General features: G+C 37.7%; 1 protein-coding gene across 1 annotated transcript; it reads right to left on the bottom strand.

Moving 5' to 3' along the window:
• Positions 1-107: 107 nt before the first annotated feature.
• sh3yl1 (SH3 and SYLF domain containing 1) lies at positions 108-20,678 on the bottom strand. Its single transcript, XM_041782364.1, has 10 exons — positions 20,605-20,678; positions 16,019-16,129; positions 13,645-13,758; positions 9,742-9,806; positions 9,526-9,638; positions 8,455-8,583; positions 8,230-8,374; positions 5,987-6,122; positions 1,742-1,774; positions 108-1,472 (listed from the first exon to the last, which is right to left on the bottom strand). Coding segments are annotated over exons 1-10 (1,056 nt in total). The 5' UTR covers positions 20,606-20,678; the 3' UTR covers positions 108-1,263.
• Between the last annotated feature and the right edge of the window lie 7,231 nt (positions 20,679-27,909).

Here is a 27,909-nt window from a genome sequence, read left to right as displayed (position 1 = left end):
GGAGCTTACATGCCGTTTTTATCTTTTATTTGATTGTTGGCAACAGAAACCCTGCAGAGTATTTCTTTATTTTATTTTTTGATAAAAAATGGACATAAAAACAGGCGACATGTTAAAGTGACATTTATTTAGGCGTTTGATATGTATTTAAAAAAACATCCCCAAAGCACCACATTCCATTCCATCAAGCACAGAGCGGTCGGTATCGTCATATATAAAGTGTAAACATATAAAGGTCTTTTGTAAATCAGCCTGTAACGGATGAATAAGCAGAAACACTGAACCTAACTAGACTTCACTGTTGTCGTAACATTCACGTTATCACAACATTGTTTTTCTGCTCCTTTGGAAGGAAAATTCCCCTTCCAAGTGTTTTAAAACCTTAAAGGTTTTTAAACGTATCTATTTTAGTAAAGCAGCCCCCGACCACCACCAATATAAAAACCCTGATCAGTGTGAAAAAGACAAAAACAAATATTGACACTAAACTCAACATTTAACTTTTCATTTTTAGAACAGACCGGTACGACTCTATTGTGTTAGTCTTTAAAACGTTAGAACACAAAAAAAAACTCCCTTCAGAGTGTTCTACAGCAGCAGTTAGTCAGATTTGGGTGATATTATACATCATATATTTGATTTAAAACAAGACAGAAAATCATTTAAGGCCATAAGAGCCACAAAATTGTCATTTTTGGGACCTTAAGGCTGGTTACATTCTAGTCCCAACATTCTATCACATACACACACGGTAAAAGTCTGAGAGTCAAAAATCATCAGCAAACTTTGACAGTTAATATTAAAAATCTGTCAAAGATAGCAAAAAAAAAACTGGTTCTAAAAAAAATTACGCTTTTGAATTTGATGTCACTGAGTCCCAACATTCTATCACATACACACTCATGTTGTAAAAAGAGCAAGAATATCTGTTTCTTGTTGGTTCATCTAAAATTCATAACTTTTTAAAGTCATTTTGATCACGTTTCTGTGAAATCTCGTTTCTAGCTGAATCATCTCGTGTGTGTTTGGAGGAATGTAATGTTACAAAGCTGTCCTCATGCCTGTGCTCTACCACAGTTTCAGACCAGTTTAGACTATCTCACATGTAGCCAGCCTCAAATATCATTATAACATTATCCTGCATGGTTCATATTTATCTGACTAATTATAATGTTAAGTTATTACTGTAACTTTTATCTCAGACCCTCACTCATCTCTCCTCGCCCCTCCATCTAACCTCTATTTACCTCTAGGGGGCAGTGGTCAAAATGTGACAAAGTTTGCGGGGAAGATCCCGACCCGTCCGTCGTCCAGTTGTCCCTCCCACCAGTCGTACTGGGACTCCGTTTTGGTGATGATGGTAATGCGGTCTCCGGGGACGAAGCTGAGGTCACCGGGCTGCTGCCCGGTAAACGGGTGGGTTGCTGTGGCAACCAGTTGTCCGCTGGCTCCTCCGTCTGATGGACCTGAACCTATGGGAGGAGAGAAAAGAATGTTAGATGAATTCACCACAGGTAAAAATGCTCTAGAGGGGAACAGATCTCAGGGGTTAGGAAGATAATTATTATTTTAACATCAGACAATTTTGACCAATTATCTGTTTAACACAAAATTCCAGGATAAAATCCTGGAATAAACCAGGTTTAGTCATCTCTGATGATTTTTGACATATCAGTGCATTAATTCCACATCTGTAACCCTTAAGTGTTGTCAAACATTCACTGATGTTTAATCTTCTTACCGTAGCTAGGAGCACTTTTAGAGGCAAACTGACCTGAAACACAAAAATAAGAAAAACACTGAAGTCTATCTAACACAAACCGAAATCTAATAATTATTTTAATCACAAATCATTTTAATTTTCTTAACTTTCTCTATTTAAAACCTAGTGTTCCACTAAATACACCAACTATATGTGTGAAAACTATTGGTCAAAAATGTACTATATAAAGTTTCTAAAAAGACTGGTAAATCTGACATGGGTAAAAAAATAAATACTGGGACTATTGTAAGAAAAACTGATATGATCCTGTGCCTGATGAATGTGGAAGCCTGTTTACACCACTCAGAAAAAAAAAATTAAAGTTGGGTCATTGGAAACAAATCTAAAGTCAATATGAAATAAAAAGTTGAAAGAATGAGATAGTATGCCATAGTTATGAGAAAAAAAGCCTAAATATTGAGATAGAGAGCCAAAATCATGTTGTACATCTAAATTATGGGATAAAAGTTGACATAATAAGATAGTACATACAACATAAAAAGTAACTATTTTAAAAATATAAAACAAAAATAGGACAGGAGCCTAAATTAGGAGATAAAAGGTCAAAATTATGAGACAAGAGGCAAAATAATGACAGAGTAAATTACAAAATAGGCCTAAAACATGACAAAAAAAATGAAGAAAAATAATAAGATAGTAATTTATTTATGAGGTTTATGCCAGAATGATGACAAAAGGCCTTAGTTTTGAGAGAAGTCTAAATGATGAAAATGTGAGTAAAAAAAAAACAGAAGATAGTGAGAATTTATTACGACAAGAAACATTTGAAATTGTGAGATAGTAAGCAAGAATAATGACATAAGTCTAAATAAGAATATAAAAAGTCAAAATTATGAGTCATAACTAAAACAAAAGTCTCAAGTGTGAGACAAAATTTGGAATAATAAGATTTGATGACTTAATAATGACAGAGGTCTAAATTATGGAGATGGACCTGGATGCATCCGAGGACCTCCACTTTACACCAGAAGTCGGTCCAGCGCCGCCATATCTCATCTTCTAATACCGGAAGTCACTTAAACTGAACGTCTTCCTCGTTGTTTTCTTCGTGCATCGCCGCCATATTAATAGAGGAAAGTCCACCATGTAAGGAAATACAAGTAGACTAAAAATACGTGACTTTTCAGATTAACATGCACAGCGATTACATAACATAAATTTTAATAAACTGATTTATGATCTAAATTCACGTAACACTGAGCACAGACAATAATATGTGACGGGAGATATGCTGGCTGGACGCCGATGCCACCGCCATGTTGCCAGAGGCAAGTCCACTACGTCACGCAATACAGTAGACAAGGACTGTGCACGCTTTCGGAATAAAAGCTCAAACGATCAGATTAACATATATATATGTATATATATATATATATAGATATATATATATATATATATATATATATATATATATCTATCTATATATATATATATATATGTATATACACAGTATATACAGTACTGTGCGGAAGTTTGAGGCATGTAGAGTGCTAACGGTTCTTCACAGGTCCTAATGTTCCACAACCCCGGCCTGAAGAGAGGAGGGAGGGCGGCCAGAGTCAGTGTCGACACATTTGACATGTACATGTGTCGTTCAGCCGCCAAGGTCGAGCTTAACAGCATTTCTTTTGTCTGGGCCTTTGCACCCCTGGTAATACGCCCAGCAACGGCCAACAGTTTTCAGGTGCTTAGAACATTCACACGACAACCAGGGGGGTTGTGGCGACCCTCCTACCCGCCCTAACAGTACCTTAGGCTACGTTTAAGCACCACATCTACCCATAACTCCGCCCTAAAGCTGTGGATTTTGTTTTTTTTTTCCCATCAGATTATTTTCCCATGCCCTTGGTGATGTACAAAGACACCCAGAGCATGAACTGGGTTGTGTCAATCCTCCTTCTCACCTGATGGGGCCCTCAGGTGGGCGTACTCGCCATTACACGCCTTACTTCAGCCTCAAATTTCAGCCCAAACATGCCTAAAACTTTGGGCTTGGCCCTCCACTGATGGTCTACATTGATGAGAAGTGCAACTTTCCCCTCTGACTAAATCTTTATTCGCATGCTTCAAAATCTTCTTCTCTCATTTTTTGTGCATTTCCATGGCAGCGTTTCAACGCCACTTCCAGGCTTGGTCTATATTTCACAGCGTTTTCAGTTGTTTTCCGTGCTTACGTGGACATCTCCTGAAACAATCCGGTGTTTATGGAAAACCTTTTTAAAACGAAACTGAAATCACTTTTGTCTCTGTGTGGACAAGGCCTAAGGATCCTGCTCATTCTTACAGCGAGTGGACAGCTTAGAAGGAGCAAGTCTGGTCTCCATCCCATGTCTCACCTCCATTTACCGTTAGGGAAGCAGCCAGGTGCGTATACTCCCCAACCACTTTTTCTTTTTTGAGTACAGCAAAGGCAGGAGGCCATGTTTTTACACACTCACCTCTTCAAAGACACATGAAACACATCCTTTAAAAAACGGCCCTTTTTCACCCCTGAAATGATCAGTGCATGCTTACAGATTCACACACACACACACCTCACACACACACACCAGCATGCACGCACCCACACATACACGCATACTCACACTCATAAAAACTCTCCATAACATAACTGGCAAAAATACAAGAATTTGAGGAATGGTCCTACAATGGGTAAATGGTTGAATCTGGTGGAGTACCATAAAAATGTCACATTTCACTAGATTTCTTCCCATTGAAATGCTGACATTAGAGAATGCACGGTTTTATACTGCAATGACCATGAGATTAAAAAACCTGGTTTCAATGCAAGTCAAAGGGGGCATTTTTGCCTCGAGGGTGTAAAGAGAGTATTTCTGACATTGCATAAAAAATACAAATGCAATCAAATCAATTTTGTTGCTAATTTTTGACCCATCCAAGACTCTCATCAGCACCAAAGCCCCATCTTTCCACTATTAATTTCATGGAAAATAATTCACTTTTTGTGTTTTTTTTGCAGAAAAAATGAAATATTTCAAAAATCAAACTGGCATTTAAAGGGTTAAAATCTTGAAAATAATTGAATGTTTGGTAGTTTTGAGCAGGTCTAAAGTTGTTAAAGAGATTTATGAAAAAAAAGTAGAAAGAATATTGATGTATGCTGATTTAATGGCAGTTTTATTGTACATGCACATTTTTGCCTCGAAGGTGTCCAGAGGGTGCCCTCATGTTCAAGCTGGCACTACAAAAAAACCATTAATGCAATCAAATCAATTTTGTTGCTAATCTTTGAACCATCTGAGACTCTTATCAGCCCCAAAGCCCCATCTTTCCACTCTTCATTTTATGGAAAATAATTCACTTTTTGTGGGGTTTTTTTTGTTTGTTTTTTTTTGCAGAAAAAAAATGAAATATTTCAAAAATCAAACTGGCATTTAAAGGGTTAAAATTCCAAAAATAATTGAATGTTTGGTAGTTTTGTGAAGGTCTGAAGTTGTTGAGGAGATTTATTAAAAAAAGCAGAAAAAATATTGGTGTATGCTGATTTGATGGCAGTGTTTTGTACGTGTACATTTTTGCTTCAAAGGCGTAAAGAGGGCACCTCATGTTCAAGCTGGCACTACAAAAAAAATACAAATGCAATCAAATCAATTTTGTTGCTAATCTTTGAACCATCTAAGACTCTCATCAGCACCAAAACCCCATCTTTCTACTTTTAATTTTATGGAAAATAATTCACTTTTTGTGGGGTTTTTTTTGTTTGTTTTTTTTTGCAGAAAAAAAATGAAATATTTCAAAAATCAAACTGGCATTTAAAGGGTTAAAATCTTGAAAATAATTGAATGTTTGGTAGTTTTGAGCAGGTCTGAAGTTGTTAAAGAGATTTATGAAAAAAAAGTAGAAAGAATATTGATGTATGCTGATTTAATGGCAATTTTTCTGTTTGGTACATTTTTGCCTCAAAGGTGTAAAGAGGGTAGTAAGTTTGAGGAGGGCACTAGGGTTAAAATATGAGGAAAACTTAAATTCAAAAATAGTTCATCCTAATTATGACATAAAAGTTGAGATTATGAGCTAAGTTATAATTGTAGGTGATATGGATGACACATTCACATCTCTCCTAGTTTTGACTTTTTATCTCATAATTCTGACTGAAGATTTGAATTCTTTCCTCAAAATAACCTACATGTCATCTGTTTTAATATCAGCAGAGGAAAAGCTCCTATCTCTGCGAGGGTTCACCAGGGTTAGCTGCTGGTTGCTGGTAGCCGTAGTCAGGTTGCTGGAAGCTGGCTGCAGGTTGCTGGAAGCTGGCTGCAGGTTGCTGGTAGCTGGTTGACGGTCTTGGAGCTGGAGGTCGTGCAGGAGGAAGAGAGGACTGCAGAGAAAGAAAAAAAGATATCACACTTTAAAAATGATGTATTATTGTGAGGCAGAGACAAACATTTTTATGAACACGAGTAAAAAGAGGGAAAATTAAAGACACATTAACCAAACCAATTTACACTGGGAACAGGTTGCTGGAAGCTGGCTGCAGGTTGCTGGTAGCTGGTTGACGGTCTTGGAGCTGGAGGTCGTGCAGGAGGAAGAGAGGACTGCAGAGAAAGAAAAAAAGATATCACACTTTAAAAATGATGTATTATTGTGAGGCAGAGACAAACATTTTTATGAACACGAGTAAAAAGAGGGAAAATTAAAGACACATTAACCAAACCAATTTACACTGGGACAGCTTCCTGTCTGGTTTGACCTCACACCATACCATATGATGTAAAATGACAAAATTAATTAGACATTAAAGATATAATATAAAATTAAATATAACCATGTGATCAGATAGATGAGATAAGATGAACAAAATTGATATGTGTTAGATACAATACAATAAGGTAGATACAATACGATACTTTTTCTTTCTTTCTTCTTTTTCTTTATTAATTTGTGCAAAAGAAAGAAGATTTAAACAAGACAAAGAAATACATGAACAGATGAAATCAACAGGTGGGACAAAAGAAAACCCTGAGGCTTGTAAGAGGTTCCACCTAATATTAAACATAGGAAACATTCGTGGGGAAAGAGGTGGAAAGGCAGGAAAGAGGGAAAACTGGTGGAGAAAAAGAAGAAAATAAGAGAAAGAGCATAGAGAGGAAGAGGAAAAGAAGGGAATAATGTGGTCAAAGGGAATGCCGAGATCAGGAGAGGTAGAGATGAAACTATACGATACTTTAGATACGATACTTTAGATACGATACTTTAGATACGATACTTTAAATACGATACTTTAAGTACGATACTTTAGATACGATACTTTAAATACGATGCTTTAGATACGATACTTTAGATACGATACTTTAGATACAATACTTTAAGTACGATACTTTAGATACGATACTTTAAATACGATGCTTTAGATACGATACTTTAGATACGATACTTTAGATACGATACTTTAAATACGATACTTTAAGTACGATACTTTAGATACGATACTTTAAATACGATGCTTTAGATACGATACTTTAGATACGATACTTTAAATACAATACTTTAAGTACGATACTTTAGATACGATACTTTAAATACAATACTTTAAGTACGATACTTTAGATACGATACTTTAGATACGATACTTTAAATACAATACTTTAAGTACGATACTTTAGATACGATACTTTAAATACGATACTTTAGATATGATACTTTAGATACGATACTTTAAATACAATACTTTAAGTACGATACTTTAGATACGATACTTTAAATACGATGCTTTAGATACAATACTTTAAATACGATGCTTTAAATATGATACTTTAAATATGATACTTTAAACATGATACTTTAAATATGATACTTTAAACTTGATACTTTAAACATGATACTTTAGATATGATACTTCAGATACCATACTGTAGATATGACACTTTAGATACAATACCTCAGATTCAACATGATACAGTGTAGACATGACACCATATGTTAGGTACATTGAGATGCTTTAAAAGAGATGTGACAAAGTTTTTCAAGCTTTTACTCAACTTAGTAAAACAGCGTTTTCTTTGATGCCCCAAACTCAATGAACACCCTCTAACAAACTCAAAGATTTAAGTTCGTCCCTGTCTTTCAGACTTTGATTTCTAGCCACTCTGTTTCACATAGCAGCTGTTTGACCTCATCTATCTTTTTCAGTATGTTGTTGTTTTTCTCAATGATTGTTTCTACATACTTTATTTTATTGTGCTTGTACTCTTGTCAACACTGGAAATAAGGGTAACCGCAATGTCCTTTTGAGAATAAAGGTTTAAATTATATTGAATATGATATGATACTTTAGGTTAGATACAATTTGATACCTTATACACAATATGCTGGATAAGATACAATACTTTAGATTTGTTAGAGATGATTAAATAAATACACTGTAAAATCACACATCATATTTGTTTAAATCAGCAGTTTATTTTAGGAGCAAATACTATATTTACCTTGTTCGGCATGTTCTTACTGGTCCAGTCTGCGCAGTACGCCTCAGTGTACATCTCCAGGATGTGGTAGAGGTCGTAGCATTCTGATGGCGGCTCCACGTCGCCGTTTAAGATGGCTGACGCACGGATGTCTCTAGAGTAGAATCTGCAGCCAAACAAACACAGCTCTTTAGACACAGGGATGTGACGAGGGTAGGCAAGGAGGTAGTCGGCACTTGTACGCACTTTCGATTGGTCTCTTTGCGCTCAATCAGGTACGATCCCTCCAGAGAAATACCTGCGAACAAACCTCTGGATCTGCAGTAGGTGAAGACAGCCGCTGTGCTGCGCAGAGCCACATCTGCCTCCACGTTCCTTAGAGACAGAAAGATAATGCCAGAACCAGTCATACTGTCAGTGACTTATTCAGTTTAACCAATGTGAAGAATGTAGTGACTAATGCTGAGATCAGACTTCCTGTTATGACTGTACCCTGATTTGTCAGGTGAAGGGGTCTATTTTTTTCTGGACACCTTAAAAACTACCGTTCCTGAACCACAAGGTGTTCCATGACAACCATTTTAGATTTGTGGATGATGTTCAAATCTTATTGAAGAAAGTCGGTTTAGATAGTGGTGACAACTTCCTGTTTCATGGTGAAAGCTTCCCGCAAAGCATTTTGGATTGTTTGCAGCATAAAGCAGGATTAATAGTTTTAGTAATTTTTAATTAAAGTAGATATCTCTGTGCAAAGATTCAACATATTACACCTTGAAACACAAGAAATCAACAAATACTGGGGGTCAAAGAGTTCCTTTGTCGTTTCCGTGGTATAAATTCAAGCATGAGTAAGACTGAGAGGCGATATTACCTTTGTATTTACTGAAAGTTTATTTTTAGACTAACGTGTCTCATGACTTACTAACTGTAGAAAAATCAGCTCCTCAAGTGGAAGAACAAAACAACTCCAGCTCAGCATCAGAGCACAATTGTGTTTTTGTTTGCAGCTCCAATTGGAAACAGGAATAGACAACTATTCAGCATTTACCTGCAATTAAACACCTGGTCACGCCCACGCTTCTATGCATCAGAACCCGTCAAACGGCTTGAGACAACACTGATCCTATTGTGCTAAAATTAACCACAGACACTCATAAATCACTGCAGCTAAAATAAAAAACATCTCTCAACACAAACACCACATTAACCGTCTCATAAATCTGCAGGCAGAATCAAACATTAAGCTGCAGCTGTCACTTTTATCATCTTTATCCAGACTGACAGCAATTAAGATCAAGAGGGCCAACAGGTGCTCACCTGCCCATCGGACCCATGGCAACGGTGCAATTCCCACCCAGAGTCAGATTCCCACCTTTGGTGAAGGCTTCGATGGCCCGCCGCTGGTTCAGGATGATGACCAGGTCTGACACCTAACAGAGACAAAGTCAATCAGCTGATCAGGAGGAATTCAGGATCGACTGATCAAAGAATGGATCAGGGAAAGGTTTAATAAAGGTTTGAATAATCTCTCACCTCCACTCCGATCTCGAAGCCTCCGCCCAGACCAGCGATGCCGATGGCCGACGGAGCTGACCAGCCTGGATAGGAACAGGAAACGGGATTACTTAAACATTCAATCATCATCCTACAATCATCCATCATCTACTGACTAAAACATTCAGCCATCATCCAACCATCATCCATCTTCTACTCACTTTAACATCCAACAATCATCTATCATCTGCTAACTAAAAAATCCAACAATCATCCATCGTCTCCTCACTAAAACATCCAGCCATCATCCAACAATCATTCATTATCTACTCACTGAAACTTCCAACAATCATCCACCATCCAACAATCATCTACCCATCTATTCACTAAAACATCCAGCCATCATCCAACAATCATTCATTATCTACTCACTGAAACTTCCAACAATCATCCACCATCCAACAATCATCTACCCATCTATTCACTAAAACATCCAGCCATCATCCAACAATCATTCCTTAATCATCCATCTATTGACTAAAACATCCAACCATCATCCAACAATCATCCATTGTCTCCTCACTAAAATATCAACTATCATCCAACAATCATCTATCATCTGCTCACTAAAACATCCAACCATCATCCAACCATCATCCATGATCTACTTACTAAAACATCCAACCATCATCCAACAATCATCCATCAACTACTCACTAAAACATCCAACAAACATCTATCCATATATTCACTAAAATATCTAACCATCATCCAACAATCATCCGTCATCTACTGACTAAAACATCCAACATCATACAACAATTATCCATTATCCACTCACTAAAACATTCAACTATCATCCAACAATCATCTATCAATCTATTCACTAAAACATCCAACCATCATCCAGCAATCATCCATCAGTATATTTACTAAAATATCCTGCCATCATCCAACAATCATCCATCATCTACTCACTAAAACATTCAACCATCATCCAACAATCATCTATCCATCTATTCACTAAAACATCTAATCATCATCCAACAATCATCCATCGGCTACTCACTAAAACATCCAACCATCATCCAACAATCATCCATCATCTACTCACTAAAATATCCAACCATCATCCAACAATCATCTATCAACTACTCACTGAAACATCCAACTATCATCCAACAATCATCTATCAACCATTTACTAAAATATCCAACAATCACCTATCCATCTAATCACTGAAACATCCGACAATCATCCAACAAACATCTATCCATACATTCACTGAAACATCCAACCATCATCCAACAATATCCATCAACTACTCACTAAAAAATCCAACCATCATCCAACAATCATCTATCCATCTACTCACTAAAATATCCAACCATCATCCAACAATCAGCCATCAACTACTCACTGAAACATCCAACCATCATCCAATAAACACCTAACCATCTATTCACTGAAACATCCAACCATCATCCAACAATCATCTATCCATCTATTCACTAAAACATCCAACCATCATCCAACAATCATCCATCAACTACTCACTGAAACATCCAACCATCATCCAATAAACACCTAACCATCTATTCACTGAAACATCCAACCATCATCCATCATCCATCAACTACTCACTAAAAAATCCAACATCATCCAACAATCATCTATCCATCTACTCTCTAAAACATCCAACCATCATCCAACAATCATCCATCAACTACTCACTGAAACATCCAACTATCATCCAACAATCATTCATTGACTACTCACTAAAACATCCAACCATCATCCAACAATCATCTAACATCTATTCACTAAAACATCCTGCCATCATCCAACAATCATTCATTATCTACTCACTGAAACATTCAACAATCACCCACCATCCAACAATCATCTAACATCTATTCACTAAAACATCCAGCCATCATCCAACAATCATCTAACATCTATTCACTAAAACATCCAGCCATCATCCAACAATCATTCCTTAATCATCCATCTATTCACTAAAACATCCAGCCATCATCCAACAATCATTCCTTAATCATCCATCTATTCACTAAAACATCCAGCCATCATCCAACAATCATTCCTTAATCATCCATCTATTCACTAAAACATCCAGCCATCATCCAACAATCATTCCTTAATCATCCATCTATTCACTAAAACATCCAGCCATCAGCCAACAATAAGCTATCATCTATTCATCCATCCATTTTTTTACTTCATCCATCCATCCATCCATCAATTTTCTCATCCATCCATCATTCCAGTGGTATACTTTATTCATCCATCACTCAAAAATCATCCATTCATCTTTTCATCCATTCATGCATATTTCATCCATCCATCCAACAATCATCTAAGGTTGCTCTTTCAAAGTTTTATCAATATTTAACCTAATCTCCCCGAGGAAACCCCTGAAGATCTCTGGATAGTTGAAAAATCTGTACGTTACCAGAGAAATGGGGTTAAAATGTCTTTGTGTCATTTTTTGCTCCATGTAAGAATCAAACTGTCACATTTTTCCTAAATAGATCTGAGTCTGTTACAGTGTTCCCACATTCCAATTTAGTCCTGCCATACACTAGGAGATTTTGAAAATCCTCATTGTTTTTTCAATGTAAGAAAGAATGTGTTGTAGAAAGAGGATCAACACAACCCAACACACACTAACAGAATCACTGACTACTACAACAGCTGAAGCAGTTTGGAGCCAGCTCCCTCCTTCTACACTCATCTGTGGAATCTTTCACATTTTTAAACACTGTCGTCGCCAAAAAACAAGAAGTTGCTCCTCCATCCAAAGTCCATCTAGCTTTAGCCTCACCCCTATTGCCATGACTGTTAGGTGTGCTTCCTCTTTCAGCCTGCTTCCTGATTGGCTATTACTCCATCCCCTATAACAATCCTTGAGTCTGCTCAGCTGTTTTCAATGTCCACACCACACAACAGGATTTCTGATCTTAAATATTCAACAAGTTTAATATTTACTATCTAAAATGAGAGTTTCTCCGATCATCCTCCAATCAGGTCAGAGAGGGAAAAAGCACAGCACAGGATAATCTGGCAAAATATTCTTTAGTCTGGACCCTGCTGACTTTGGTCAGGAGGAGAGAATCAAGCGGCTTTACCCTCACTCATGAACAAGACCCTGAGATACTTGAACTCCTTCACTAGAGGCTGAGACTAAATACCACCTTGGGAACAATCCACCCAGCAGAGAGCCTTGAATTTAGGAGTGCTGACCCTCACCATGACCACTTTACTCTCAGCCCCAAAACCTACTGTCCTTAAGCTGTGGAAGCCAACAGAACAGCATCATCTGCAAAAAGAGGAACCAGACCTTCTAGAAGCTTCCAGGCCTGACGGACTGCATCAAAAAGCTACAAGGCCCAATTGACTATATCTTGATGATCAATCAGACTTTCCTGTTTTCTTCCTTTTAAATCTGGGATCCAAAATATTAGTTCTTAAAATGATGTTTGTGTGAATGTTTGAATTTTAAGGACATGTTTATAGACGGGCCAATCCTTTAATCTAAATAAGCAGAAAACCCCCAGAATTCCCCTCAGTGGATTAGCGAGACGCCTGCATCAGCTCTCCTCACTATCAGAGAATTTTTGGCTCTCAGACAAACGCCAACATCCGCTTCAGAAACAGTCTCTCCAAAGTCTCTCCACAACCAGACGAACAAGTAACAACCGTGAAACATCAGCTGACTTCATGCCGACGCAGCAGGCGCTGTAGGGATATCTAGGGGCCCTTCTGGTTCTGACAACAGCGATGGAAACAAACAAAGAAAACATCTCAAACACGCCAGGAACACGCAAAGGGACATAGAGCAGACGTAGAAGAAAGAGGGAAATCCTTGACCTCAGAGAGGGTCAGAGGAAGAAAGGAAAGGTTTAGAAGATGTTATTTTACGTCTGTCGGCCAGTCGGGCGATGACAATGCCGCTGCCTCCTCTGGCCGTGATCATGAAGCCGGCTTTGATGACAGAGATGATGGCCAGGCCCTCTGCCTTCGCTATCACATGAGCTGAAACAAAAACCATACAAAAACAATAATCAACAAAAACAATTTAAAAAACTCTAGAATCACTGCATACTCTCTCCTTCTCTTCTTTTAGCGAATTTCAAATATTTATCTTCATTCCCTTAGAATAAATGTTTATCCTCCCTGAGTGTAGGAATGTTGACAACTATGGCCAACTCTTGGAAAAATAGAGCAAAAATGGCCCCAACATGCCCTGCTTCACAAACATTCCATCCTGTGCCTTTGATGATGCCACCCTTTAGAGCTTATACAACATTCCATCTTTGCCTTTGAAGATGATGTAAACCTTTGACGCTTATTCATCCTTGCCTTTGCTGACACAACCACTTAAAACTTCTAAAACATTCCATCCTTGCCTCTGAAGATGATGTCACACTTTAAAGCAAACAAAACATTTGATGCTTTCCTCCAGACACACCTTTTTCTAGCTTAATAAACATTCCATCCCTGCCTTTGTTGATGTTACCGTCTAAATCTTATTAAAAATTCCATCTTTGCCTTTGTCGGTACAACCCTTTAAAAATGTTAAAACATTCCATCCCTGCCTTTGCTGATGTAACCCTTCAAGGTGTATTATACATTTCATCCTTGCCCTTATTGATGTCACCCTTTGGAGCTGTTAAAAGATTCCATCTTTGCTTTTGACGATGCCACCCTTTAAAGCTGTAAAAACATTCCATCCTTGCCTTTGCTGATGTTACCCTTCAAAGCTTATATAATCCATCCTTGCCTTTGATGATGCCATCCTTTAAGTCTTAAAAAAAACTTTCCATCCTTGCCTTTGCTGATAATTTTACCCTCTGAAACTTTTTATACATTCCATCCTTACCTTTGATGTCATCCTCTTAGGTTTATAAAACATTCCATCCTTGCCTTAACTGATTACATTACCCTCTAAAGCTTATTATACATTCCATCCGTGCCTTTGTTGAGGCCACCCTTTGATTCAGGCAAGGATGGAAAGTTTTCTATAAAACTTTCCATCCTTGCCTTTGCTGATGATGTCACCCTCTAAAGCCTATTATACTTTCAATCCATGCCTGTGATGATGCCATCCTCTTAGTTATATGAACATTCCTTCCTTGCCTTTGATGATGTTACCCTTTAAAGCTTATTATACATTCCATCTTTGCCTTTGATGGTGTTACCCTTTAAAGCTTATTTTACATTCCATCTTTGCATTTGATGATGTTACCCTCTAAAGCTTGTCATACATTCCATCCTTGCCTTTGTTGATGCTACCCGCGAAAGCTTATTACCTCCGCCAAGAAGGTTATGTGATCCGGTGGGTTTGTTTGTTTGTTAGTTAGCTACTTAGTTAGTTAGTTTGCTACATAACTCAAAAAGTCATGGACACATTTTCATGAAATTTTCAGGAAATGTCAGAAATGGCATAAGGAAGAACTGATTAGATTTTGGGACTGATCCAGATCACCGTCTGGATCCAGGAATTTTTTTAAGGATTCTGTACTATTGGGAGATAGGGCTAATGGTGGAGGTCTGCGCTGTTACCACTTTACACCAGGAGATGGCGGACATGAGTAACTTCAATCCCAGCAGCATGTTTTTGGTGTGTTTCTATTCAAAGTTTTGGAGTTCATAAAGTTTGAAAGACGCACGCCCGGTTGAGGAGATGAGTTGGAGCATAACAGAGAGAAAGACAGCAAACTGTAGCGAGAATACTCACAATGCTGGGAGGAATAGAGGAATATTCACCCTCTGCCATGACTTCCAGTCATCCGGTGAGGCCATGGGTGCTTCCGCCATGACAGTCCACACATAGCGAAGCCAATGCTTTGCCTCGCCGTGTCTCCACCCCACCAAAGGAGGGGGTAATCAGCGAATTAGATTTTGGGAGTGATCCTGATCACGGTCTGGATTCAGGAATGTTTTTAAAGGACTCTTCACTATTGGGAGATTGGGCTGATAGCAGAGGTCTGCGCTCTCTTTGCTTTTCTAGTTATACATGCCATCCTTGCTTTTGCTGATTATATTACCCTCTAAAGCTTATTATACGTACATTCCATGCCTGTCTTTGATGACGCCATCCTTGTATGTTTCTGAAAAATTCTATCCTTGCATTTGAGGATGCCATCCTTTTAAGAAAATAAAATATTCCATCCTTGCCTTTGCTGATACCACCCTCTAAAACTTATTAAGCATTCCATCCTAACCACACTTCCAGCTTTTTCTCTGCTGTGGGGTTAATCAAACTAGTTCCTGGAAAGTTTGGGGTTTTTACCGGGGATGAGTTTGTCCGGTCCGTTCCTGTTGGAGATTTCTGTGAAGTCCCGGAGGATCTTGGCAGCTTTCTTAGCCTCTGACTTCAGATTTCCGGGGATGGGGTTACTCACTGAAAACAAATGACATGGTTTGTTAACAACATCAGCTGCTCATTAAGAGACATTTCCAAAGCTCCACAATCAGACCTTTTGAAGTTTTCAGAGCACAGCTTTGGTCAAAGCATCGATGGACAATGAGCTGCTTGTTGGTTAGATTTGATCGTATCATATCGATGTCTGTGCCAAAACTCACTGAGCTGACTTCCTACAAAGCTCCCCGATCAGCTGGGCTGTCAGGAGGATTATCGTTACACCCAGAATTCTGTCTAAGTGTTGCCAACTTTTAGTGCAATTTCAACAGTGCTTTTTATCTGTACGTGAAATTGTCCAAACTGGAGCAATGTTTTTCTTCAGATTCTAATTCTGCCATAAATTCTGCCACAAGGCTGCCTTCCTTCTTCCTCGTGGTTAAAATGTTGTCCAAATGTTGCCAACCTTTAAGAGCAATTTACATGCTTTCTCTTACTTTCACAGAAAAAAGTTTCCAACTTTTGGTGCATTAAACACAAAATTTTTTCTTCCTGTTGCTATAAATGTGTTCAAATTTTGGAAATTTCTAAGTGATATTTTTACGGCGCATTCACACCCATTTGGTTAAAAATGTCCAAATTTTGCCAACAATTCTGTGCAATGTAGAGTGCTTTCTTTCTCTTTTAGAATCAAAACAATGTTGCCAATGTTTTGGTGCAATTAAGATGACATTGTCTCTTTTTTGTTTCTTATAACTGTTGTTCAAATATTGCAAATATATTAGCGCAATTTGGATGGTGCATTTGCTCTCTTCTGGGTAAAAATGATGTCCAAATGTTGCCAATGTTTTTGGACAATTCAGACGGTGCTATCTCTCTCTTTTTGTTTCAAGTATGGCCAAGGGTCTGCCTTTTTGATACATCCATACGTTGCCAGTGTTTTTGTCGTTTTAGATGGAGAGTTGTCTCTTTTTTGGTTGAAAATGTCGTCTAAATGTGGCCAATGTTTCAAAGCAATTTTTAATGAGCTTTCTCTCTTTTGTTTGGTTCAAAGCATTTTTCAATCTTGCAAAATATTGTTCAAATATTGCAAATGTTCTGGAGTAATTTCAACACCTTTTTCTCACCGTTTCAGTAAAAATCTTAGCTAAATGTTGTCAATCTTTTTGTGCAATTTAGACACTTTTAGAAGGAAAAGTTGCCAATTTGTTTGAGTTTCAAATGCCATTTCCCCCTTCTTGTTGGTTTCAGCTTTTGACCAAATGTTGGCAATATGTTAGTGCAATTTGGATGTTGCATTTTCTCCTGTGTGGTTAAAGATATAGTCCAAACGTTGCCAAAGGCTTCTGCACAATTTAAACACCTGGTTCTCAAACTTTTATTAAAAACATTGCCAATGTTTTTGGAAAATTCAGACAGTGTTGTCGCGGTGTTCTGCTGGATTTTAAGCTTTTTCTCTACTACTGATGCTCAGCAAACATAGAGAATGAGCCCTTAATAACTATTGGCATCAGAGGTATCAAGAATGTTGACAACTTAAACTTCCAATGAAGAACCTGATGGAGGATTACCCAGCTGTAGACCTCTGAACCCTCTACACTCACTTGTCCGCTGAGATCTGTCAGTATCATTCAGCTCCACATGAGCAGCTCTGTCGTCTTTGGGCCATCGTGGATATTATCTTAAACACTCGGTTATTCTAGTTATTCGAGTTTCCTCGTCACCGTTGCTCTGCTCCGTGCGTAGCTGCGGGCCACGTTGATGCCTTCCTGCAGCTCTGATGGCGTGTGGCCGATGCCGGGGCGTTCAGGCCGCCGTGTCGTTGTGTCATGAGTGAGGAATGTGCTGGGAGCAGCAGGAGGCATGCTGAATGACTGGATCTGCTGAAACGGCCACAGCAGAAACAGGAAGCTGAGACTGGATCAAACCTCCACTTCCTCATCAGAGCGTCTTTTCAGTCATGTGATCTTTATACTGTTAGAAAGGCTGTGTATAAGGGCAAAAATTGTCTCCTCGATAAGTTTAACTATGGTCCAAATGTTGGCAATGATTCACATCTTGCCAATCAGGACTCCTCTCAGGGGCCCGAACATGACTCTGAGTCTTCATGAAGCCGTATAATCATCTCATTCAGTCGACTAATGACAGACATTAATTCAGCAGCTGACTGTTATCGCCCTGAATGACATCATCACTGTCACCATGACGATGACTCCCAGTTGATTACCTGTGAAATGACTAATTAGCCAATCACAGAGCCCAAGCCTAATTTCAATCAGATTCAAGCCAATTAACACAAACGAAAGCTTGTTAACATTAACGAGCTGTGAGAGATTCAATGCAGCAGGATTGGTTGCCATGCCAACAACCATGTTCGATCTATCATAGTAATGTATTTCAGGGATCAGGGATAAAACCTCTTTTAAGATCTGTGAAAGACAGAATTCTAAGGAAGAAAGTAGAGTTCTGCCTTTGACTCAGAAAGCTGACTTGTCTTTGATGTCAGAATTCTGACTTTGATCTCCAAATTCTGACTTTACTTTGATCTGAGAATTATAACTTTGATCTCAAAATTCTGACTTTGATCTCAAAATCTGACTTTTCTTCGATCTCAGAATTATATATTTGATGTCAGAATTCTGATTTTGATCTCTAAATTCTGACTTTTCTTTGATCTCAGAATTATAAATTTGATCTCAGAATTCTGATTTTTCTTTGATGTCAGAATTCTGACTTTGGTCTCAGAATTCTGGCTTTTCTTTGATCTCAGAATTATAAATATGATCTCAGAATTCTGACTTTGATCTCAGAATTCTGACTTTTCTCTGATGTCAGAATTCTGATTTTGATCTCTAAATTCTGACATTACCTTGATCTCAGAATATTGACTTTGATCTCAAAATCTGACTTTTCTTTGGTCTCAGAATTATAAATTTCATCTCAGAATTCTGGCTTTTCTTTGATATCAGAATCATAAATTTGATCTCAGAATTCTGAGTTTTCTTTGATGTCAGAATTCCGACTTTGATCTCTCAATTCTGACTTTTCTTTGATCTCAGAATTCTGATTTTGATCTCTAAATTCTGACATTACTTTAATCTCAGAATTTTGACTTTGATCTTAAAATTTGACTTTTCTTTGATCTCAGAATTATAAATTTCATCTCAGAATTCTGGCTTTTCTTTGATCTTATAAATATAAATTTGATCTCAGAATTCTGACTTTTCTTTGATGTCAGAATTCTGACTTTGATCTCAGAATTCTGACTTTTCTTTGATGTCAGAATTCTGACTTTGATCTCAGAATTCTGGCTTTTCTTTGATCTCAGAATTATAAATTTGATCTCAAAATTCTGACATTACTTTGATCTCAGAATTCTGAATTTACTTTGATCTCAGAATTTTGACTTTATTTTGATCTCAGAATTTTGACTTTGATCTTGAAATTCTGACTTTGATCTCAGAATTCTGGGCGTTGTCTACCTAAAATGTAAATATATAAATATATCAGTATCAGATAAAATCAGCTAGGAGATACATTAAAAATAATCAAGGCTCAGTATTTAACATCCCTGGTTTATGGTGTAATGACCTTAAAATGTAAACATTTAAATATTTCAGTAACAGTTTCAATCAGCTATGATATATATCAGAGATAATCAAAGTTCAATTTTTTAAACCCCTAGTTTAAGGTGTTAATGACCTTATGATGTAAATATGTCAGAATCCGTTACAATCAGCTAGGGGATATATCAGAGATAATCAGATCAATGTTGTACACCCCTAGTTTATGGTGTTATTGACCTTATAATGTAAATATGTCAGAATCCGTTACAGTCAGCTAGGGGATATATCAGAGATAATCAGATCAGTGTTGTACACCCCTAGTTTATGGTGTTATTGACCTTATAATGTAAATATGTCAGAATCCGTTACAATCAGCTAGGGGATATATCAGAGATAATCAGATCAATGTTGTACACCCCTAGTTTATGGTGTTATTGACCTTATAATGTAAATATGTCAGAATCCGTTACAGTCAGCTAGGGGATATATCAGAGATAATCAGATCAATGTTGTACACCCCTAGTTTATGGTGTTATTGACCTTATAATGTAAATATGTCAGAATCCGTTACAATCAGCTAGGGGATATATCAGAGATAATCAGATCAGTGTTGTACACCCCTAGTTTATGGTGTTATTGACCTTATAATGTAAATATGTCAGTATCAGTAACAATCAGCTAGGGGATATATCAGAGATAATCAGATCGATGTTGTACACCCCTAGTTTATGGTGTTATTGATCTTATACTGTAAATATTGAAATAAATAAATAAATAGAGATATATGGTGTTTTTCTATCAGTCAAAGCCTGAGTGACTGGTTTAAACTGGAGTGATGTCGGAGCTAACTGCTAACCATTAGCCCGCGGTGTCCCACCTCTTTGATAACGTCACAGATTCATAAACATGCTGTCGTTAAACTTCTTTAATTCTTGAGTTTCATTCACTTACTTTTCTCTTTCTTCGCTTTCTTCCCCTTCTGTCTGTTACCTGGCTCCTCACCTGACAGGTGGTTTCCGTGGCGCTTCCTGTAGTCACTTCACTTCCGCCTCTGCTTCGCGCTTTGCCGGAAACACGTCACGTTAAAGATGGACGAGAGTGACCCACCTGCACTGGTAAAAACACACACTGGAGATTTTTAATCACTTCAAGAGCACGGGAGAAAAAGCCACAGGTAATTTCTGATTAATTTATCTAATTAGAGATGTTGCCACGGAGACCAGCGCCACGCGGACAGGCCAAACAAAGAGGCGCGGTCACGAGCTGTTTGTACCCTGAGTTCAGTCTGCCAGGTAGGTCGGTGCTTATCCAACACATCCGCCTGTTCTCCTTTTAATTTCATCTTTACATTTAGAATCATTCAAAACCTAACGGAGTACTATTATTCCCTCTTCTACTCAAAAAACACGGCCGGGGTCATTATAGAAAAAGCACTTAATTAGTAATAATGATAATCAAATAAAAATAATAATAATTATTATTATAATTATTATGAAAATAATTAGAAATTACTGTTCTTTTTAGAAAGTTTTTCAATATACAAGACACAGCAACATAAAACAGAGAACCATTCAAAATAAAGCCAAGGCAAACATGAAACACGTGTACCAAAAACAGTAAGAACAAACCCAAAAAATCCAAGAACCACTGACACCCGACAGTACAAGAACCATCTAAAAACAATTGTAAAAACCCAGACATAAAAAAACAAAGTCAAGGAGAATCTAAAGAGCCAAGGAATATTTGAAGCCTTTTTATAAACACCGTAAAAAAAAACCTCGGCAATAAGAGAACCTTCTTTAGAACCATTCTGAGAACCCCAACAATACAAGAACCACCTTTAGAACCACTGACACCCGACAGTACAAGAACCATCTAAAAACAATTGTAAAAACCCAGACATAAAAAAACAAAGTCAAGGAGAATCTAAAGAGCCAAGGAATATTTGAAGCCTTTTTATAACCACCGTAAAAAAAAACCTCTGCAATAAGAGAACCTTCTTTAGAACCATTCTGAGAACCCCAACAATACAAGAACCACCTTTAGAACCATTCTAAGAACCCCAACAATACAAGAACCTTCTTTAGAACCATTCTAAGAACCCCAACAATACAAGAACCTTCTTTAGAACCATTCTAAGAACCCCAACAATACAAGAACCTTCTTAGAACCATTCTGAGAACCCCAACAATACAAGGACCTTCTTTGGAACCATTCTAAGAACCCCGACAATACAAGAACATTCTCAGAACCATTCTGAGAACCCCAACAATACAAGAACTTTCTTTAGAACCATTCTAAAAACCCCGACAATACAAGAACCTTTTTAGATCCATTCTGAGAACCCCAACAATACAAGAACCACCTTTAGAACCATTCTAAGAACCCCAACAATACAAGAACCTTCTATAGAACCATTCTAAGAACCCCAACAATACAAGAACCTTCTTTAGAACCATTCTAAGAACCCCAACAATACAAGAACCTTCTTTAGAACCATTCTAAGAACCCCGACAATACAAGAACCTTCTTTAGAACCATTCTAAGAACCCAAACAATACAAGAACCTTCTTAGAACCATTCTGAGAACCCCAACAATACAAGAACCTTCTTTGGAACCATTCTAAGAACCCCAACAATACAAGAACCTTCTTAGAACCATTCTGAGAACCCCAACAATACAAGAACCTTCTTTAGAACCGTTCTAAGAACCCCGACAATACAAGAAACTTCTTAGAACCATTCTGAGAACCCCAACAATACAAGAACCTTCTTAGAACCATTCTGAGAACCCCAACAATCCAAGAACCTTCTTTAGAACCATTCTAAGAACCCCAACAATACAAGAACCTTCTTTAGAACCATTCTAAGAACCCCAACAATACAAGAACCTTCTTTAAAACCATTCTAAGAACCCCAACAATACAAGAATCTTCTTTAGAACCATTGTAAGAACCCCAACAACACAAGAACCTTCTTTAGAACCATTCTAAGAACCCCAACAATCCAAGAACCTTCTTTAGAACCATTCTTATAACCCCAACAACACAAGAACCTTCTTTAGAACCATTCTGAGAACCCCAACAATATAAGAACCTTCTTTAGAACCATTCTAAGAACCCCAACAATACAAGAACCTTCTTAGAACCATTCTGAGAACCCCAACAATACAAGAACCTTCTTTAGAACCATTCTAAGAACCCCGACAATACAAGAAACTTCTTAGAACCATTCTGAGAACCCCAACAATACAAGAACCTTCTTAGAACCATTCTGAGAACCCCAACAATCCAAGAACCTTCTTTAGAACCATTCTAAGAACCCCAACAATACAAGAATCTTCTTTAGAACCATTCTAAGAACCCCAACAATACAAGAACCTTCTTTAAAACCATTCTAAGAACCCCAACAATACAAGAATCTTCTTTAGAACCATTGTAAGAACCCCAACAACACAAGAACCTTCTTTAGAACCATTCTAAGAACCCCAACAATCCAAGAACCTTCTTTAGAACCATTCTTATAACCCCAACAACACAAGAACCTTCTTTAGAACCATTCTAAGAACCCCAACAATACAAGAACCTTTTTTAGAACCATTCTAAGAACCCCAACAATACAAGAACCTTCTTTAGAACCATTCTAAGAACCCCAACAATACAAGAACCTTCTTTAGAACCATTCTAAGAACCCCAACAATACAAGAATCTTCTTTAGAACCATTCTAAGAACCCCAACAATACAAGAACCTTCTTTAGAACCATTCTAAGAACCCCAACAATACAAGAACCTTCTTTAGAACCATTCTAAGAACCCCAACAATACAAGAATCTTCTTTAGAACCATTCGAAGAACCCCAACAACACAAGAACCTTCTTTAGAACCATTCTAAGAACCCCAACAATACAAGAACCTTCTTAGAACCATTCTGAGAACCTCAACAATCCAAGAACCTTCTCTAGAACCATTCTAAGAACCCCAACAATACAAGAACCTTCTTTAGAACCATTCTAAGTACCCCAACAATACAAGAACCTTCTTTAGAACCATTCTAAGAACCCCAACAATACAAGAACCTTCTTAGAACCATTCTGAGAACCCCAACAATCCAAGAACCTTCTTTAGAACCATTCTAAGAACCCCAACAATCCAAGAACCTTCTTTAGAACCATTCTTATAGCCCCAACAACACAAGAACCTTCTCTAGAACCATTCTAAGAACCCCAACAATACAAGGAACCTTCTTAGAACCATTCTAAGAACCCCAACAATACAAGAACCTTCTTTAGAACCATTCTAATAACCCCAACAATACAAGAACCTTTTTCAGAACCATTCTAAGAACCCCAACAATACAAGAACCTTCTTAGAACCATTCTGAGAACCCCAACAATACAAGAACCTTCTTTGGAACCATTCTAAGAACCCCAACAATACAAGAACCTTCTTAGAACCATTCTGAGAACCCCAACAATACAAGAACCTTCTTTAGAACCGTTCTAAGAACCCCGACAATACAAGAAACTTCTTAGAACCATTCTGAGAACCCCAACAATACAAGAACCTTCTTAGAACCATTCTGAGAACCCCAACAATCCAAGAACCTTCTTTAGAACCATTCTAAGAACCCCAACAATACAAGAATCTTCTTTAGAACCATTCTAAGAACCCCAACAATACAAGAACCTTCTTTAAAACCATTCTAAGAACCCCAACAATACAAGAATCTTCTTTAGAACCATTGTAAGAACCCCAACAACACAAGAACCTTCTTTAGAACCATTCTAAGAACCCCAACAATCCAAGAACCTTCTTTAGAACCATTCTTATAACCCCAACAACACAAGAACCTTCTTTAGAACCATTCTGAGAACCCCAACAATACAAGAACCTTCTTTAGAACCATTCTAAGAACCCCAACAATACAAGAACCTTCTTAGAACCATTCTGAGAACCCCAACAATCCAAGAACCTTCTTTAGAACCATTCTAAGAACCCCGACAATACAAGAAACTTCTTTAGAACCATTCTAAGAACCCCAACAATACAAGAACCTTCTTTAAAACCATTCTAAGAACCCCAACAATACAAGAATCTTCTTTAGAACCATTCTAAGAACCCCAACAATACAAGAACCTTCTTAGAACCATTCTGAGAACCCCAACAATACAAGAACCTTCTTTAGAACCATTCTAAGAACCCCAACAATACAAGAACCTTCTTTAGAACCATTCTAAGAACCCCAACAATACAAGAATCTTCTTTAGAACCATTCGAAGAACCCCAACAACACAAGAACCTTCTTTAGAACCATTTTAAGAACCCCAACAATACAAGAACCTTCTCTAGAACCATTCTAAGAACCCCAACAATACAAGAATCTTCTTTAGAACCATTCTAAGTACCCCAACAATACAAGAACCTTCTTTAGAACCATTCTAAGAACCCCAACAATACAAGAACCTTCTTAGAACCATTCTGAGAACCCCAACAATACAAGAACCTTCTTAGAACCATTCTGAGAACCCCAACAATCCAAGAACCTTCTTTAGAACCATTCCAAGAACCCCAACAATACAAGAACCTTCTTTAGAACCATTCTTATAGCCCCAACAACACAAGAACCTTCTCTAGAACCATTCTAAGAACCCCAACAATACAAGGAACCTTCTTAGAACCATTCTAAGAACCCCAACAATACAAGGAACCTTCTTAGAACCATTCTAAGAACCCCAACAATACAAGGAACCTTCTTAGAACCATTCTAAGAACCCCAACAATACAAGGAACCTTCTTAGAACCATTCTAAGAACCCCAACAATACAAGAACCTTCTTTAGAACCATTCTAATAACCCCAACAATACAAGAACCTTTTTCAGAACCATTCTAAGAACCCCAACAATACAAGAACCTTCTTTAGAACCATTCTAAGAACCCCAACAATACAAGAACCTTCTTAGAACCATTCTGAGAACCCCAACAATACAAGAACCTTCTTTAGAACCATTCTAAGAACCCCGACAATACAAGAAACTTCTTAGAACCATTCTGAGAACCCCAACAATACAAGAACCTTCTTAGAACCATTCTGAGAACCCCAACAATCCAAGAACCTTCTTTAGAACCATTCTAAGAACCCCAACAATACAAGAATCTTCTTTAGAACCATTCTAAGAACCCCAACAATACAAGAACCTTCTTTAAAACCATTCTAAGAACCCCAACAATACAAGAATCTTCTTTAGAACCATTGTAAGAACCCCAACAACACAAGAACCTTCTTTAGAACCATTCTAAGAACCCCAACAATCCAAGAACCTTCTTTAGAACCATTCTTATAACCCCAACAACACAAGAATCTTCTTTAGAACCATTCTAAGAACCCCAACAATACAAGAACCTTCTTTAGAACCATTCTAAGAACCCCAACAATACAAGAACCTTCTTTAGAACCATTCTAAGAACCCCAACAATACAAGAATCTTCTTTAGAACCATTCGAAGAACCCCAACAACACAAGAACCTTCTTTAGAACCATTCTAAGAACCCCAACAATACAAGAACCTTCTTAGAACCATTCTGAGAACCTCAACAATCCAAGAACCTTCTCTAGAACCATTCTAAGAACCCCAACAATACAAGAACCTTCTTTAGAACCATTCTAAGTACCCCAACAATACAAGAACCTTCTTTAGAACCATTCTAAGAACCCCAACAATACAAGAACCTTCTTAGAACCATTCTGAGAACCCCAACAATACAAGAACCTTCTTAGAACCATTCTGAGAACCCCAACAATCCAAGAACCTTCTTTAGAACCATTCTAAGAACCCCAACAATCCAAGAACCTTCTTTAGAACCATTCTTATAGCCCCAACAACACAAGAACCTTCTCTAGAACCATTCTAAGAACCCCAACAATACAAGAACCTTCTTAGAACCATTCTAAGAACCCCAACAATACAAGAACCTTCTTTAGAACCATTCTAATAACCCCAACAATACAAGAACCTTTTTCAGAACCATTCTAAGAACCCCAACAATACAAGAACCTTCTTAGAACCATTCTGAGAACCCCAACAATACAAGAACCTTCTTTGGAACCATTCTAAGAACCCCAACAATACAAGAACCTTCTTAGAACCATTCTGAGAACCCCAACAATACAAGAACCTTCTTTAGAACCGTTCTAAGAACCCCGACAATACAAGAAACTTCTTAGAACCATTCTGAGAACCCCAACAATACAAGAACCTTCTTAGAACCATTCTGAGAACCCCAACAATCCAAGAACCTTCTTTAGAACCATTCTAAGAACCCCAACAATACAAGAATCTTCTTTAGAACCATTCTAAGAACCCCAACAATACAAGAACCTTCTTTAAAACCATTCTAAGAACCCCAACAATACAAGAATCTTCTTTAGAACCATTGTAAGAACCCCAACAACACAAGAACCTTCTTTAGAACCATTCTAAGAACCCCAACAATCCAAGAACCTTCTTTAGAACCATTCTTATAACCCCAACAACACAAGAACCTTCTTTAGAACCATTCTGAGAACCCCAACAATACAAGAACCTTCTTTAGAACCATTCTAAGAACCCCAACAATACAAGAACCTTCTTAGAACCATTCTGAGAACCCCAACAATCCAGGAACCTTCTTTAGAACCATTCTAAGAACCCCGACAATACAAGAAACTTCTTTAGAACCATTCTAAGAACCCCAACAATACAAGAACCTTCTTTAAAACCATTCTAAGAACCCCAACAATACAAGAATCTTCTTTAGAACCATTCTAAGAACCCCAACAATACAAGAACCTTCTTAGAACCATTCTGAGAACCCCAACAATACAAGAACCTTCTTTAGAACCATTCTAAGAACCCCAACAATACAAGAACCTTCTTTAGAACCATTCTAAGAACCCCAACAATACAAGAATCTTCTTTAGAACCATTCGAAGAACCCCAACAACACAAGAACCTTCTTTAGAACCATTCTAAGAACCCCAACAATACAAGAACCTTCTCTAGAACCATTCTAAGAACCCCAACAATACAAGAACCTTCTTTAGAACCATTCTAAGTACCCCAACAATACAAGAACCTTCTTTAGAACCATTCTAAGAACCCCAACAATACAAGAACCTTCTTAAAACCATTCTGAGAACCCCAACAATACAAGAACCTTCTTAGAACCATTCTGAGAACCCCAACAATCCAAGAACCTTCTTTAGAACCATTCCAAGA

This window comes from Cheilinus undulatus, linkage group 24 (genome assembly GCF_018320785.1).
Source record: "Cheilinus undulatus linkage group 24, ASM1832078v1, whole genome shotgun sequence".
Lineage (NCBI taxonomy): Eukaryota > Metazoa > Chordata > Actinopteri > Labriformes > Labridae > Cheilinus > Cheilinus undulatus.
This window is presented reverse-complemented; position numbering and strand designations above follow the sequence as displayed.

Bases quoted from the DNA above. Each gene is read 5' to 3' on its own strand.
- sh3yl1 (XM_041782364.1), bottom strand. The intron at 13,759-16,018 runs GTAAAAACCCCA...TTTTTGTTTCAG, and splicing joins ACCGGACAAACTCATCCCCG to CTCATGTGATAGCGAAGGCA. The intron at 8,584-9,525 runs GTGAGCACCTGT...TCTGTCTCTAAG, and splicing joins GCCATGGGTCCGATGGGCAG to GAACGTGGAGGCAGATGTGG.